Raw genomic sequence first — 17,704 nt, 5'->3', positions numbered from 1 at the left:
GGATGCCTGTACTGTATATGCGTTTCTGGATAATCATTTACATTTAGCTGCGAGGCGCAGATAAAGCCATTTCTGTGCACTCTGGAGCACATCCTCCCAGACCTGTGTAATCGGGTGGCAGTGGTCACTAAAAGAGCAAGAAAGAGGAAGGAAGCGTACAGCAGGTGGAAGCAGAAGTGCAGATGCTGCATGAGAAGCCTGTCTCTGTGTGAGAGATACCGCAGCCTGTGTCTGATAAAGAGGTGGAACATTTCAGCAGTGAGCGACACGGCCTGATTCTAATGTATTTGTACAAACATTCTCAGTGTGTACTCATGTTCATTCTCGTCTGCTCTGGTCATGGAAACAACAGGAAAATGACAGTCTAGCCAGTTAGTCTCTACACTGTACAAATAGATACACACATACAGATTGAAAAACCTGTAGTCCATTCTGTGTACAGAGGAGAGTTTAGAAGCCTGAGCTGTCACAGAGAGGAAACTGGGACATCGGAGTGAGATGTAAAGTGTCCAGCTGTCCGACAACATCCGACTCCTGGGCTTCTGCTGGAGGTCAAAGCAGCTTTCTTTACAGATCCAGCCCCCGTTATTCTTTATCTTTAAATATAAACAAATTTATTGTGTTAAATGAAATGAAACTCATTTTGAAGAGTTAGAGACTTTTTGCTGGACAAGTAGATGTTCAGAAAAGGTAAGCCAGTGGAGCTAACCTGTTAGAGCTCTTTGAGCAGTATGCACCTTATGGGCAAACCGTATGTTGAATTTCAGAAGATTAATCCGCCTGGCCCTCACTGCTTGATGGGATTGGCTTCTGTTCCCCTCAACCCTGTACTGGATAGAGCCGTTACAAAATGGATGGTTGAGTGAAATATTAATTCTCAAATAGCAGGCAGGATATATTTAATGCGGCGTGTGTGTCAGGACAGACGTGTAAAAGACACGGAAGCACATGACTGAGCAGGAGGAACTTCTGTACACAAAGGGTGGTGGGGGTGGGGAACAAGCTGCCCGGTCATGTGGTGGAAACTGAAAACCCGCCTTCTTCCAGAAAAATCGCTGGATTAGATCCTCGGTTCTCTGCACTACTAGCAACCAGACGAGTTACACGGCCCACACTGTATCCTGCTTTATGTTCTCATAAGCATAAGAATGTGATTCATTTACCATAAAAAAACTACCGATTTGAGTGACACCTGTGTGACGTTATGCCTTTTATGTACATTGTGACTCTAATAATTTAAGATTAACAACAAAATAGTTACAAAAATTATGTTGGAATAGGTAACAGGAATAAAAATTAGACGCTGATTATAAATACTGTATTTATATCGCACGCACGGTCGCGGACTGGCGTCGCGGGTCTGCCCATCTCGAGACACGCCGCTTGGCCATTGGCTCGTGCAGGTGCCGTCCTCGCCGCAGCTGTTTCCGCTTCCGGTCGAACTGGGGAAAATGTGAAATTGCTTGGGGTCGGTGTTAGATTCCTCCTTGTTGCGCGCAAGGATTTTGAGGTTTTTTTTTTTGTTTTTGTTGTTTCTTTTGAGACACAAGCGCGTTCTGACCGGTGGAGGTTTACCAGAATGGTACCGTTTAGAATAAGTAATGCGAATCTGACAGAGCTCTGGATGTAAACATTACAGTTACAGCACACCGAGACACCCCTAGTCGTTACCATCCAGGTGTCTGTGGCGAATCTGGGGGTCGTGAGAGAGACACAAGATGGAAAAGGAGGAGTCGGACAGGTTAATAGAGAAGGCAAAGCAGTGTTTGCGCTCCGGGAAAAGAGAGAAAGCTCTACAGTTGTTGCAGGAGGCCCAGAAAGTATACCCCAGCACTAGAGCGAGAGGTAATTCGCTACAGCAGCGCCATTCTGCATGGTTCAGTTCTTGTTTCAGTGCATCTTGTAGCGTTCGTATGGCTGGTTACCCAATGGCATGCTTGTTCTTGCAGTATTAAACGGGAGAGGCGCATGGTTGAAAACGAGGAGTTTTAAGAACTGGGTCCCTTGCACGATCGATGGCAACAGTTAAGCCATCCCGAGGAGATAACTATTCAGCTGTAGCTCTGTGAAGGACGGTTCGCACATTCTGATAGTGCCGGGCTACAAATAGCATACTGAAGGAGTACGGGGCTGTCAGCGATACCGCGAACTGATCATGCTGACTTGTGAGCTGCCTTTTAATGTCTCCGTGTTAGTAGAAATGTAATGCGCCTCCGTTATCAATCCCTGTAACACGCATTGCGAGTGTGCAGTTTTATTTCAAAGAAAAGGCGAGTAGTAATGTGAAGACTCGCTTGCAGAGCGGTCTGCAGCCGCTGGAGTCCGCTGAGAGCTCTTGCTAGCCCAGTAGTCCAGGCCAGAGGCAGGGGTGTCGGAGGGGTCGGGTCTGTATGACGGATCTGTCGGGCTTTGTCTGGAACAGAGAACGGGGGCCGGCTGCCATCAGCGCTTTCTGTCGGCCGCTGTGTGTGTCTGCTAAAGACGCACTCTAGAATCAGTTCTGCTGTTTATCTAGAACCGGGACTGAGCAACAGTCTCGTTTTTACTTATTGCGTTTTTTTTAAGTAAGCGTTCCTCAGTTTGAGGCGTCAGCTGGGCTCTTACTAGGTGACCCATAGCGTGTTGTAGCGCAGGAGAAGGAGTGCTGCACGCTGGCCTGAAGTCGCGATCCTGCGCCGGAGTGACGAGTCTGCCCCTGAGCCTGAGGCTCGATCTGCGTGGAAATGCTAGTTTCCTTTTTTTGTAGCCGCAGGCCTTTTAAACACAGCGATGAATGAACTTGCCTCTCTGAGGTCTTTTATGTGCTTTGGCGTCATGAGGGCGTCCATGTGCCCACGTCACGCGGCGGGGCACTGCGCCCTACTGTGCACCCCTGACTGTGTCGGCGGCGCTTCCCGTGGGAGCCCCACGAGTGCTCGCGGCGTGTGCACAGCCCACGGGGGGGACAGACTGAGTTCAGGAGGGAGCCCCCTGCATCACGGCTCTGTCCCGAAGCTTGTTGTCCATTGAGCCCAGTACGCGCAGAAGCACCGGGACCGGAAAGTCCTCCTGATGGTTTTAAACACTGCGGAGAGGAACTCTCACCCAGTTGTTTAACGCCAGGAAGGTCTGTTCTTTCCCACTGGCTGCTGGTCTCTCCCCATGGAGGGGTCAGCAGTGATACCGTAGATGGGTGTTCTGCCTTCAGCGGAGATGTAAAAATATTAATTTTCTCCTTTGAAACCTGTCATTAATTTTACGGGTGACACAGTTTGAAGGTTATTTTTGGGTGAAAGGGCTCTAGTTTTGCAGTTGAATAGTTTTTTATCCTTATCTCTTGTACAAGTAAACTTTTAGTAGTGCTACTTAACCAAAAACCTTTGCAGGCTTTTCGGTAAATTAAATCATAGCTTCTTGCTGGTGTTAACTCAGTACCTAACTTGAACATCACCATTTAGGTTACTTTTTAAGCAGGTTTTACAGGCACATTGTTAAATAATCTTAGGACAGTGCAGTTTTTGCAGGTTATAGAGAATTTCTTTACTAAGGAGAAATTTCGAGGGACAACAAGATATTGATTGTCATTGTTATCCCTCCCACACTTCAGTTAACAACTTCCATTTTAATTCAGTGACAGTGGAACATCTCCACATTTAAAAAATATAAAAGAACACCTGACTAGTGATGTTCAGTCAGTTGGTTTAGGGAAGGAAGGCAGTGTTCAGCCTGTTCTGCTGGGGTGAATGTGATGTTCATCAGTAAATGAATCAGGTGTTCTGGATGGGCAGGTTAGTTGAGTCCCAATGCACATGTGATTTCCCATGTGATGAAGGAAGCCTTTTATAGCCTTGCATGTGCTGTAGAGCTGTATGACTCAGCTTATAGACAGTTGTATTTTTAGGAGATGAATTAGGGTAGGAGTCTATATTATAGCGGCTGATCTGTATTAATCTTTTATTTCTTTTTGCTCGCACCTCTTTCTGTAGGCTGTCCCACTGCATTAATTACATTTTGTCTCCAAGACATGCCTTTCACTTAATAAAATAGAATATTATTAACCGGTATGGTAAAATGAAAATCATAAAGAAATATGTCCATTATCAGAGAGCTGATTATTCCTCTTAAGGGCCCTGTAGAGCACTCCCTGGACAGCATGTGTATGTCCTGTGGGAGTGCAGAATTAGCTACCCAGCCTGTTCTTGGTTTCTTTCAAGAAACAGCTGGATGGTGTCCTCCAGTCAGGTCAGGAGTGACTTGGTTACACAGAGGTGGGGTTTTTGGAGTGTGGAACAAGCTACCCAGCCTGTTGCTGATGCCAGTCAGTTAGCTGCTGCCTGGAGGCTTGATGGGCTGAACAGCCTCGTCTCATCTGTAACCTTTTTCATAGCCTCCGGATCGGATCTCGCCCATTGCTGCTGCACACATACATACGGGGACACCAGTTACCCAAGACAGTGTGTCACTGGGAAGTGGGAGAACATGGGTGCACCTGCTGTCACCCATGTGGACAGAAGCGAACCCAGGACCGAAGGGCAGTGAAGAAGCAGTACTACCTTAAAACCGCTAGCCTTCTGGGTGTTATAATATGTCACCAGGTCCCAACGATGGGTTGTTTTTCCTGTATTTCAGTTCAGATGTAAAAATACTCACCCAGTGGGTTTAAAAGTCAGTAATTCATGGGGCTCGTTTCTGTCCTGCAGCAGGACGCAGGCGGTGTGGCTGTGCCTGTGCCCGTGCCCGTGTCCAGGCCAAGAGGGAAGCGCGTGTTGTGCGCTGAGGTCAGGTGTGACTCACTCCAGGAAGCCCTGCGCCCCTGCACCGAGGCGGACCGGCGGGGGCGGGCCGGGCAGTGCCAAGCTGTGTACGTTAAAGCCCACAGTCCTCTCTTCCGGTGTCTGTGTGCGGATGTAGTGTGTGAGCTTGCCGCAGACGCTCTTACGTGAACGCTGGCGTCACAGTGACGCTCCTCCAGACTCCTGGCAGGAGATGAAAGCCAGGAAGCTGGCCGGGGGCTCCGGCCGCCGCAGCCGCGCGTGGTGAGAACCAGGAAGTGACTCTGCACCGCAGACAGTGGTGGAGGCTGGGGCCCGCGGCCGGCTGGTCTGGCTGGGCGCGCTGTGGGAGCCGCCCGCTGCCAGCGATTCCTCACAGATTTTAGGAGTTATTTTGCACAGGCCAGCATCACCTTCTGAACGTTTCACACAGTGCTTTATATATTGAGGGAGAGATGCATGAAGTTAAACTGAGGCCAAATGTGTTTTTCAGCTTTGTTTGACCATTTGATCGATCTGTCCCTTTTTATGGAACAGATTATACCGTGCAGGATGAGCTGTGACTGAGGCCAAGGCAAAGCATTGTCCCTTGATGGATATTGTGGAGTTTGATAACTATTGGTGGTCAAAAATGCCCTTTTTTTTTCTGGCACACTCCTGCCACCTTCCAGTTTGAGTCAATGATACAGATTGCCGTAGAAAACATTTTCATCTAGAAATTTAGTAATTTCAAGTAATTTACAGTTGGTTAAAATGTGTCCTGCACTATGAAAACGGTATGGATTGTTGCGGGCTGCGTCGAGGCACATCGCCACACAGAGAGCATGTGCACATCTGGCACAGAGGTTCTGTGTTCCAGCTGTTGCAATAGTAGGGTTGTGAGAGTCTGCAGGAGCGAAGCTCTTGCAGTTACAGCAGCCCTTACTTGCGCCTTCAAGCCTCACATAGGGGCCTGATTTTGACAGGCTCCCAGAAAGTGATGCCCCGCTTTCATGATGTTTGATGGCTAATTGCAGGGGGTGTCTCTAGGAACATTTCTGAACTTGAACAACAAGAACTTGGCAAGTTAAGCTCGCAGTATGGATTGCTTCGTTGTTTTCTGTGGGAACTGTGTTTTTTAAATCTACGTGGCATTACTTTCTAAGTGACCCTTGTACGATTAATCCACACCACAGAACACAATAACTGCACAAAGGGCCAAGAAGAAAATTAATACATGTCAATTTAAGCCATGTGGTAAAAGATGTTTTTCTGCCTTTTTTTCTGTATCAACTCCAGGAAACTTGCAGGCCAACAGGAACTCCTGTCATGTGAATTTCCAGCCTGGCTGGTTTTTCTGTTGGTCTGTGATGCTGAGAATGATGTGTCACGATAAGGAGTCCTTCCAGGAAGAACAGTTTCAGACAGAAAGCTGGCAGAGCAGAAGTCAGGGGCAGCCGTGCTGCTCCAGAAGCTTCCTTGCCTAGTGTGTCTGCAGTGAGCTTTGGGCAGTATTAACAAGTGACCCCGTCCCCCAACAGTGAGGAGTCACTGAGCACCTTCACGGGGATTCTGTCTCAGTCAGAAGTGAGATAATAAGGATTCCGTCTAACTAAGAAGTAATAAATGAGTGAAATTGGTGCCTGTAGTAAGGCACATGGGCTGAGGGGTGGTTTTCACTGTGGGTGACGCAGTCGCGGTGCTGTACGGGCGCTGAGCGGTCGGGGTGACGCAGGGGCGCTGAGCGGTGCCCTGAAAACTTTGAGGTTTTAAAGAAGGGAGTGTTTTCCACCCAGCTGAGCCGCCACGGCAGTGATCATCCCCTTATCACTGGGACACAGGGAGTGGGAGAGTGCAGGCAGTCTGGGATGGTGGCTGGTCGTGGTGGTTGTGTGAAGACCGCAGACACTGTGTGACTGATCCTCCTCTCTCTTTTTAGCCTTAATTGACGCCATCGTGAGGAATGGGAGTGCGGCAGGGGAAGGGGGCCGCGTGCCCGAGTTCCACAGCCGGCGGCCGAGCGACGAGGACGACGCTCTTTCAGGAAGAGAGGCGGAGGCCAAGAGCTACACAGAGGAGCAGCGGCAGGGTGTCCTGAGGTACAGCGCCGCTCACAGGCGCCCTCTGCTGTTGTCTTTTCTCTTGCCTCCACATTGCAACTTTCAGATCACAACAGGATTTGGGATTCCAAGACAGAAAACTCTGTGTTTCCAGAAGTGTAGAGCCATCGGATAATGCAGGGTAGGGTAGTGTACTGCAGCAAAATACTTCAAATTTGTGATTATTTTACTATGAACTTTACTTTTTACTGTCAGATTTTTGCTGAAATCACTTCTAGCCTCTTGAACACAGCATCTCAAGGCTTTATTAGTCTGGAATTGGACCTGCGTCCCAGGGTTGCAGTAAGGAACTGTAATTTTAATCACCAGGCTGAAAAAATAAAATAAAATTTACAGTTACTAAGAGTGACCGCGATGCATGTTTTTTCGTTAGATGGGTAAACTGAAGAACCAGCAGGATTTCATTATGCCCTAGTCATCATTTACAGTTTTCAAAAGTGTTTAATGTCAGTTCTGTATTTGTCACGGGGGTTTCTAGTGTCCTCTGAAAGAAAGGCCGCTAAACTTGTTGAGCTGAGTGGGACGAATTTTCGACTTATGTGTTGCCAGAAAGACAAACTGAGGGGGCTCAGTTTTCTACTTGCATCATGCTCGGCAGTCACTTGACTGAAATGTGGGATTTTGCATAGAAGGCTGTGTAACTTTCTGTACACCCTGTACTCAAACTTTCTGCGAGACCACAGCATGTGCTCCTTTTTTTTTGCAGGATAAAGAAATGCAAGGACTTCTATGAGATTTTGGGTGTGACTAAAGATGCCAGCGATGAGGATCTGAAGAAAGCCTACAGGAAACTGGCCCTCAAATTCCATCCAGACAAAAACTGTGCCCCTGGAGCTACTGACGCTTTTAAAGGTATTCAGTGCCAGTGATATCATTGTTCCTGAACTGGTCTGGGAATAACAAGGACTAGATAGTGCTTTTGGCTCTGCCCCTTTATTCTTTCATACGTAACACATTCATGTTGTATGTCAAAAGCATTTACCGTTGCTGTCACATGAATCAGTAGTGAGAACAGAGGTGCCTCTCGGGGACTGGAGTGTGATGGACATGGTGGGAAGGAAATGAATAATTGGGAGGACTCTTGTGAATCTGTCATTGCCTCTTGTGTTGCGAGCGCGCCGTGGGAAGGTGACCTGCGTCTCCGGTTGTGCCCTCAGCCATAGGGAACGCCTACGCCGTGCTGAGCAGCCCCGAGAAGCGAAAGCAGTACGACCAGTACGGAGAAGAGCCGCCCATGGAGAGCACCGCCCATCCCACCCATCCCGCCCACCACCGACACCACCGCAACTTCTACAGGGACTTCGAGGCCGACATCTCCCCAGAAGAGCTCTTCAACATCTTCTTCGGGGGGCGGTTCCCCACAGGTGATCCTGCACCTCCTTATCCCACCCCTCTAGCAGGTGTTTCCGGTCTTCTGTGAGCTTTTCCTTCCTGTGCGTGTGGAATAGGGGCTTCGTTCAGTAAGGAGAGAGAGCACGGCATCTGTGAAGCGAATCACTGACGCATAGCATGGTCACTTTGATTAGTCCAGTTCACTAAACACAGTATAGCTGAAAAGAGTAGAAAGAAAACACAACGTTTCGGCTTCTTCGGGTGCTGACGCAGCTACCCACCTGAACTGCGGCATAAATTAAACTGTGATGAAAGCGATTAAAGAAGCAGTTGTGCCTTCATGTTCCTCTAAACCCTTTAGACTTTATGGTTTTCAGTGCAGTCAAACTCTCCGTTACTCTCAGATCTCTAAGAGGCTGTTTAGTTATGCTGGCTTAATGTGATCTTGCCACTAATTGACAACACACGTGAAATCTGAACAGTTTAGGCCCTCCATAACCAGAGAAGAAGATCACTGCATTGGATGGACAGATATCCAGTTGCCTATGCAGTGCCAGTAGCTGGTTAAGCCTGTGCTTTTTTCTTATTTGAACTAACTTCAATTTCTAAAAGTTCTGCGATTAGAGTCACTCATATTTTCTTGGCCTCGTCCCATTTCTTAGGAACCGACCAGCTCAGCTTGTCGCAATACACTCCACACCGGCTCGGGCCAGATGTAGACTGCTCTCGATCACATGCTCACATGCCCTAAAGATGCCCTGTCATCATCCGCTTGCATTTCACACTGTCAGCTCACAGCGGAAACAGCACAGTCAAGTGTCAGGTGGACGAATGCTGCAGCTCTTACTGACGGCTCTGCAAGCTCACAGGGGCTGTCTGATGAAACCGTGGGCAACTCGGACCTGACCACCCCCCCCATCGCGCCCTGTCACCCAGGGTAGCTGCAGCGCTCTTAGTGGAGGCTGTTATGGTCTATATGTTATGTTATTGGTGAGCAGGGTCTGCAGGTTTTCATTCCAGCTTAGCTTTCAGCCTAAATTAGATCATTATTGTCTTGACGGGACCAATTCAATGTGCTATGAAAAGCTATCTGGAAGGACCACTGAAAATCAGTGATCCCTACATCGAATCATCTCCAGAAAACTCCACTAGAAGTAAATGATCATTTTGCACTTTTAACACTTATCAGTAGTCAAAATACGTTCTCTTGTTTAGTGGTATTTAAATGCCTGTGTATTCGTGTAGCCGAATCCAGATCACAAGCGTACGTTTCAGTGTGGATGATTTCCCTGCGACCGGTCTGTTGTGACTCTTCCTAAGAATACCTGATCCGGGCTCGTAGCCCCCGTGTGGACATGGCATTGTCCTGCCGGCAGCCTGGTCCGCAGCCCCCGCCGGGCACCAGAAGCCCTGCTTCATCCACGGGGCACTGTACGAGCACGTCCGGGATACCACTCGGAGAACTGGGAGCGGCTGGAGAGGCCCTGCCCGTACAGCCCCCTGCTGGGTTAGGCTGTTCGCAGGAAATGGGCATTTGTGTGCTGCCTTGCCAGTCATGCTTGAGACTAGCGTGTCAAGCCTCTCAGGGGGTTTCAGTGTAAAATATGAATGAGATTTTTTTTTCTCTTAACTGTACAGAATGTGTTTTCCAGGCAACATTCACATGTACACCAACAGAGGGGCGACGTACACCCACTACTACCAGCCCCCCCGCCGCCGCATGAACGAGAGGAGGGAGGAGGAGGTGGAGCACCAGAGCCAGGTAACGGTTCCTGCAGCGGGCAGGGGGGGCGTGGCGCCACGAGCGGCTCGTCTCGCACGGCTGCGGGGGAGATGGGGGGGGGGGCTCGCTGGAGTGTGCTAATCGTGAAGGCGTCTGCGTGGCTCCCGCGCTCCGCGCCGCGGGTGAGGGCGGGATGGCTGAAGGGCTGCGCCAGTGGCTCTATTGCCCTAGGAAGAGAGGTGACGTGAGAAAATATGAGACGGGAGCTCCTTAGATGAAAGAGCTCTGACGGGCAGCCTCAATGTCCTTGTCTGTGAGACTGGGGCCTAGCGTTTGGGGCTGTTCAAAGCCCTGCTGTGTAACCTCAGTATTGGCTCGTGTGTTTGAAAAGACCGGTGGCAAACACTGGGTCGTGTAGCCAGTGCAGAGGGGAGGCCTGCGCTCTACAGGGCTGGCTCCCCAAGGGCTGTGTGTGAGACCAGCTGTCTGTGGCACTTCAAGGCCGGGGCACAGCAGGCTGTTTATAATCCAAGCTCTTCTTTGTCCTAGAACACATTCACGGCATTTCTTCAGCTCCTGCCCGTGCTTGTGCTCATACTGATCTCTGTGGTGACCCAGCTGATGGCCTCCAATCCCCCCTACAGCTTGTTCTACAAACCGTAAGTCATTTGCACAGGAATGTCTCCAGTTGCTCTGTTGCTCTCTGGAGGTTTTTTTTATCAGGTATTTGAGTTAGACTCAGAGTGTCCTTGTAAAATGACTGTAATGAACAAACTTTATTCCTGTGTTGTGTTTGATGACGTCGTACAGTTTCGGAGTTCAGATCAGTATTGTCAAAATAATGACAGCAGCTCAATATCTATTTCAAAAGAGCACTTTCAGGAGGAGTTCTCAAAAATAATAATTCTTGAAACCAAAAAAGGAATGAAACAGACATGACTGGTATATTAATCCGGGTTCGCAACATTGGAAGAACACGCGAGAAAGTTTTTCTATGTCTTTTAGTAGCACTTATGTCAAGCTGTCATTTTTGGCTGCATCCTGTGGTGGGAGGTGAAAAGAGGAAGAGAGCTCTCTGTGTGATAAGACAGAAATGCTGCTTTATCATCACAAAATTAGACCAAAATCTAACTGTGAGCTGCAGGAAGTTCAAGTTCACGTTTATTCGTTCTGATCAGTTCCGGTTTCGGCTCTTTCTGTGTCTTTCAATGAGTTTGCCGCTGGCTGAGGGGCCACAGGCAGAATCCAGCACCCAGGACTCTTCATGTCCAGATCTTCTCTCTGGCCTCTGAAACCGAGAGCCGGAATCACTCCCCCGTGCTGAAATGACTCTTCCTAATGCTGCTGTCACGAGAGTGTGGAGCTCCGTGCGGCACTGGTTTCCAGTTTCAAATGTTGCAGAGCCCAGAGAGTAAGAGGGCGCAGTAGCATGTGCTCTGCCCACCTGTTTGAACCCGACAGGTGCAGTCAGTCTCTGTTAATGCTCTCAGCGTGGCATATTAAGGCAGGCTGCTCTGCTGCTCTGCAAGTATCTCTGCACACCAAAATACTTGCAAACTTGTGCACACCACACAGGTGTCCAAACACACAGTCTTGCTGGAAGAGTTTTTTTTTTTACAAAAACCTTTTGCCTTCTCAGGCAAGATCTGAGTGTTTCAGTGAGGAGTTAAGCTGTTAAGATAAATTAAGCTGACCCAGCAACCACACAAAACATGACACTGCAGAAATAATCCATAATCACATGGAGATGACACATTCTGTCCTGTCTGTCCGTTCTTGTACAAATGTGCCTTCCTGGTCTTCCTGTCCGCATAGACAGTAGAGTAACTGTTGAAGTGACCACATTCACCTTATGCTGCAAAGTTCTGCTGATTTGGCACCTTCAGAATTGTTCCTTTTTCATTGGCCACATGGGACTCTCATTAAGATTAGCATTTCCTGCCCTAACAACATTGAAGACGTGACCTTTGGCTGTCTTGTGAAATGCACACTCTGCAGAAAGAAGTGGCATTAGAGCTATTCTTTCACCTATAAGTTTTAAATTTAAAACACATAACCAGAGGGGGAAAAAAATGCATTTGTGAGCAAGACCTTTGGCTGAAAATGCTGAACCATGTATCTCTAGGACAGGGGTCGGCAAACTTTTTAGAGCAAGGGCCACTAAAACAATTTTACTAACCTTGCTGGGACACCTGAGTGAAATCCTCTATCTAGCCGATAAACTCAGCAACTGTAATAGCACACACTGCTGAATAAACTCGCCGCCCGTGAAGGGTCGGCCAGCTGCTGCTTGAAGCTGTGATACTCGTTAACCAGCTCAGGTAGCTGCAACATTTTATTTGAATTTTCTCTTGAACAGTTTTTGCTGCCCCTGAAGCGACTTTTCAACTGTTCTAATTTTTCCCTCCGTCCGTCTCCTGTGTATTCTAAAATACTGACGTTTTGTCTCGTAACGCCTTTTTATGTTGTATTCTTTAACCCCGGCGATTGTTTCCAGACAGAAAAGACACATTACCTTTTATTTCCAAGGGACACACAAGTACTCCCCTGACCATTTTTCGTTGAATTTTCGACTCTCTGCATCGATCTTTCTTTTTTGTCAACATGGCAGGAATCACTTAGTTAGCTTCTTGTCAGTAACAACTTTTAGAGCCGTTTGAAATCATGACCCGCTTTCACTAGACGTCATTTGCGTGACTGAGCCAATCACGATAGGCAACAAAAATCCTAATGAATTCACAGGGGGGAATCGGTTGTGGCACAGGCGTATGTAACCTGGGCTAAAGCTGACGTCTGATGGGCTAAAAGTAAAATGCATCGTGCAATAGGTGTTGTTCTGCATTTGACCATTAGTGCTGAGGGAGAGCAGCAGAGCTAACAAGTAGAGGCCACTGGTGGAAGATTTTCAATATCTGATGCAAAAAGTAACCCTTGAGATTCAAACAGGAGTGAGCTGCGGGCCACTCAGAGAAGTTCAACGGGCGGGCCTGATCTAGGGGTATAAAAATCTATTTAAAGATTCGGACAGTTCTTTGAATTTACCATTCTGTATTGGCAGCAGGCAAAAAGGCAAACAAAACGAGCTTTTCGAGAGTAAACGCCTTAGTGATAAATCTGTTTTCTGATCCTGTGTGCTGGGCGGCGAGTCCAGGTGAGCTGTAGCTGTGTGGTGTTGCCTGCAGGTCCTTGGGGCTCGTGGTGTCGAGGGAGACGCAGCACCTGGGGGTGCCCTATTATGTGGACAAGAGCTTTGAGAAAGAGTACAAGGGCGCCGCGCTCCGAGAGCTGGAGAAGTCCATCGAGAGCGACTATATCGACTACCTGCAGACCAGCTGCTGGAAGGAGAAGCAGCAGAGTAAGGCATTTTCCTCAAACCGTTCGTCCCCACCGAGCAAGTGTTAGGGCCATAAAAAATGGACCTCCCTTTGAAACGTTTCCTGCCTCTCTTTCGAAACTGGGATCCTGCTCTGGGAAAAGGGCTTGCTCCAAGCCTTCGGCTCCTGTCCCACTGGTTCTGTTTAAGGCCTGAGGGAGGTGATGAGCCCCACATGCTGATGTGCCAGAGAGCCAGGCTTAAGATGGCGCTGGTGGAGAAATCCATGACTCCTGTTGTTTTATGTGCAGTGCAAGAAGCGATGATCGTTCAAGCTCCAGTCTTACTGTCTAGACTGCACATGCCGTTTCATCTCATATACATCAACCCTATCTGGTTCGGGGAATTGCCTGGGTTCTTTAGGGTCTGTTGAATCCAGGTGACGTCAAGATCCAGTCACATTACTGGTCTTCCTTAGGCAGGTCAGTCGGATGAGTTTTTCCCCTGTGCTGTGGGGGGACAGTAGGCAGGACCAGGGACAGCTCAGCCTACGTGTTGGAGCTCAGACTGCAAGAATTGAAAGCAGTGCAAAGTACCAAACATATGAAGCCCACCACAATTTCTTCTGCTTCCGATTACTAAAATTAAAGTGACATTTTTATAAGAAAAAAGTGTTATTTCCTAATGATAAAACCACATTGCTGATAATTTCTGTTTGAATTTTAGGCGGACCTCATTAGCTGATCTCTTGACAGTAGCATTCCCATCTTGTGACTTGATCTCGTCTGGGAGGCTGGGGCAGCTGCGTGCGGGAGAGTGTGCTCTTCCTGGGACTGAATCGCTGTTCGCTCTCTTCCAGAATCGGACTTGGCCAATTTGGGCCAGCTGTACCGGGATGAGCGCCTGAAGCAGAAGGCCGAGTCCATGAAGCTGGACAACTGCGACAAACTGTACCGGCTGGCGGGGAGGCAGCGCGGGGAGTGAGCAGGCACACAGCTGCTTCTCCCCTTCAGCGCCGGGGCGTGGACCTGACTGATCTCCTGCTGTCAGTTTGTAAATACCTTAGATTGCACACGAGCCAGCTGCAGTGTGGGTTCAGTGTCTCGAGAGGGAGTTCGGTCAGTGAGAGGGCTCTCGGCTCTCTTTCCTTTGGAATGTGCAGTAGGTCTGTGGTTTGTGTGGAGGACAACTTTGGCACCATAAGAAGATGCTTTTTTTGTTTTGTTTTGGGAAATACTATTTTTATTTCCTTATATTAAGGAGCAGGACTACTATGGGCTATTATGAGTTAAGGTTTTATTGTTTTTTCTCTCCTGTTACCTGCAGCCCCACGTTTCCGAGTGGAGTGTTTTAAATGCTGTGAATGGCTGTGCTCTGGCAGCTGGTGAGTGAGAGGAGGAGCAGTGCAATAAGAGTGCGGGTTGGACGGGGCGCAGCACTCAGGCTAACCATCACTAAGGTGTGCCAGGCACCGGACAAGCAATTATGGGCTCTGGACTTTGAAAAGAATAAGGTGCAACACCCTGGGTGTACCAAATAACTGTTTAAAAGCTCAATTGAAACAGATTATTTAAAATCCTTAAAGGGGAACTGCAAGGCTATTTTTGTACTTCAGGGTTACAAAAAATCAGCACTGGTGATGCATTTCAGCCACCATGAAAGTACAATGTACAATGTACAATGTACACAGTAACTTGTAAAACCTCCAATTTACCTCACAAAATAGATGCAATAGATTCCAGGTCTGTGCAGCACCATGTTCTGCGATTCAGAATGAGGCAACAAAACTTCCTGTGAGGTGAAGCAGCTCCATTACATTGTATAGAAGCAGGCTTGTGAAGACATCTTTTAATCCAATAGAAATATCTCTCTCGACTTTGAGATGGTTTTGCCGACACATGCGTAGCTCTGCATGCAGATCACGTTGGAACATTTCTGTGGTGAAATGTCTGCTGCACAACCTGTACTTATTCACTCGTACATCTCAGTACATTATTCATCACAGAGACTAGTGAGCAGGAAGGGCCGTTTCGTGACACAGTTCTCATGAACTCTCGCTCTCGCCTGTGGAGAGACCACAGGTTTGCGACAACATGGCGACAATACAGTACTTTCAGTACAATACAGTACAGTACTTTGAACAACGTTCACAACTTTGTGCTCAACTTGGAATTTGTAAAATTTTGCAATGCCATTAACTTATTTTGTTACCAAGATTTAATAACCAGTCTTGAGAAATTGGGACTGCAGTTCTCCTTTAACATGTTTGTATTATTGCTGAAATGAATTGTGTTATTGTGAATATAAATGTCAGCACTTCCATTAAAATGGAATAAATTAGTCATTTGCTGCTCAGAACTTAGATGTCTGATCTCTACTGAAAGGTAGACACCAACAGGACACAGGCCAAGTACGTTCATCAGATCTGCGCTTTCAGTCCTCTTAGGTTATTAGCAAACGTGCACAAATCCTACTGTAGCGTTGAATGCAAAGACTTTGGAATTGTGGTAATGCAGCAATTTAATTGAAAAACCAGGAGGAAAGGAGCAAAAAGATAGTCTCTTTAATTATTAAATTCCAGATAACAGGATTTTCTAATACAGGCAAATCTATAACTGCCTCTACACGATTTAGCTGTATTTTCTTTATCTTAGTTTTATCTGTGTTCTGTGTTAGTCCCCTTATAATGCCCACAGCCAATGTCCATTACAGGTACAGGTTGTTGTGTCACCTGCAGATGCACATTCAGCAGGGCACATAGCACCTCTGACACCCTCAGTGTCACTCAGAGAGCTTCATGTTTGTCCAGCAGGGCACATAACACCTCCTAAGGAAACATGTCAGAGCAATGAGGATCAAAGATCAATCTCAAACTGAGATATAGCCCTTATTTGCTCTCTGCCCATGATTAAACTGCCCTTCCTGTGTCCTCTCACTGCGACTCCTGTGCCAGAAAGACAGCTGGAGCCAAGGTTACCTTGAAATTGGCTTTGCGCTTTTCCCCGAGCGTTCAGTCATCGACAAATTTATTTCTACATCTTTCCACGTGTGACCAGATTGCCGCCTTCTGTGCTTCCTCTGAATTCGGCACCAAGATTCCTCCCCCTTCAGCAGTTTTCCTCCTCGACCTGCCCTTTGTCTCAAATTCCTGCTTGGTTCCTGGCTTTCTGAGAAGATGGTTGTGTCACTTGTTAGAACCAGGGTGAAGGAAACAGTCTAAGCCTTACAGAAACAGCCGCAGTGTTAGAAAGGACCGATTGCAATCCCATGATACTACCCAGTGAGTTGCTCTGTGCTTTACTTTTTAATAACATTTTAACTGTACAAGACAAGGTTCGTGACATAAGTCTGCAGAGAACATCTCCCACCCAGCCTACAGGGTCTGCATGCTGGGGTTCCCATGTGCTGATCCAGAAGCAGTCCTTTCAGCAGCTGAACGGCCTGTGTCCTCCGTCCCGGGCTCTTATACCGAGGGTCTCTCGACTCAACCAGCACCTACTCGTCATTTTGTTTTTCCCCTACGTGTGTAAAGTCGGGTGTTAGCTGAGTACTTGCAGTGTGAATGAGATCAGATGTGAAGATACCTGATCAGGCTCTGGTTGAGCCAGAATCCTGGATTGACAGGGGATTCCCAGGATGAGCTTGAGGAAGCCAGACTGGGGGGTTCTGCTTCATCGTTTCAGGATTGTGAACACTAGAGGGGGCTGGAGTGCTGGTTCTGTTTCTTAATGACTTGTTTTTTCTTTAAGTTATGTGCAAGGTGCTTTTAATTATAATTAATTATATTTGTTCGGTATCATCAGCGGAAAATTAGACAAATGCTTCAAACCGAGAAAGCCAGAACTATAAAAATAATATAACATGTCTGAAGAGTAAAAAGGACATTTTAAAAAGTGATTTGTTTTTAATTTTCCCTACAGTGCATGCTTCTCACCATATTAAGCATTACTTAGTATTTATAATTAGCTTAAACTATTTTCTTTAGGTAACCTAAATACAAGTAATTAAAATAACATGCAGAGGTTTTCAGTTCCATCTTGAAAACAGTGACAAAATTAGTTGTCTTACCTAAATATGGACTGTTAAAAAATTGTAATCCTGTTTGCTGTGTCTCCATCCTACAGTACGTGTGTTTGTATAATTCCCAGCAAGTATCTCTACAGCTTCAATATTTCCCCACCACCTCTTTCACCCTGGTATTGATTTTATTTGCTTGGAAGTCCAATGATCACTTAATGAATAGCTTCCTGTAGCCCCTCCTAAACTTTGTGCTGGTTTAATAAAAAAAATCTTGCAGTGTAATCCCTGTGTCCTGAAGTTGTGAATTTCAAGAAGCATCGATCACGGCGTTGGTGTCCCACAAGAGGATTCTGTCAGAAATGTTGTCTACATAATTCTGGATCTGATGAGGCTCAACAGGATGAGATTGTTGAGAGCCAGGCCCTGGTGAGGAGATCCCTTGGTACCTCAATCACTTCGAAAAGTG

At 47.3% G+C, this 17,704-nt stretch overlaps 1 protein-coding gene across 1 annotated transcript; it reads left to right on the top strand.

The window, feature by feature from the left end:
- The first annotated feature begins 1,417 nt into the window (after positions 1 to 1,417).
- dnajc18 (DnaJ (Hsp40) homolog, subfamily C, member 18) lies at positions 1,418 to 17,520 on the top strand. Its single transcript, XM_006631955.3, has 8 exons — positions 1,418 to 1,845; positions 6,670 to 6,829; positions 7,557 to 7,702; positions 8,008 to 8,214; positions 9,835 to 9,944; positions 10,455 to 10,564; positions 13,088 to 13,260; positions 14,078 to 17,520. The coding sequence occupies exons 1-8, from the start codon at positions 1,719 to 1,721 to the stop codon at positions 14,200 to 14,202; spliced, it is 1,158 nt and encodes a 385-aa protein (XP_006632018.2). The 5' UTR covers positions 1,418 to 1,718; the 3' UTR covers positions 14,203 to 17,520.
- Positions 17,521 to 17,704: the final 184 nt, after the last annotated feature.

Source organism: Lepisosteus oculatus, chromosome 11 (assembly GCF_040954835.1).
Source record: "Lepisosteus oculatus isolate fLepOcu1 chromosome 11, fLepOcu1.hap2, whole genome shotgun sequence".
NCBI lineage: Eukaryota > Metazoa > Chordata > Actinopteri > Semionotiformes > Lepisosteidae > Lepisosteus > Lepisosteus oculatus.
This window is presented reverse-complemented; position numbering and strand designations above follow the sequence as displayed.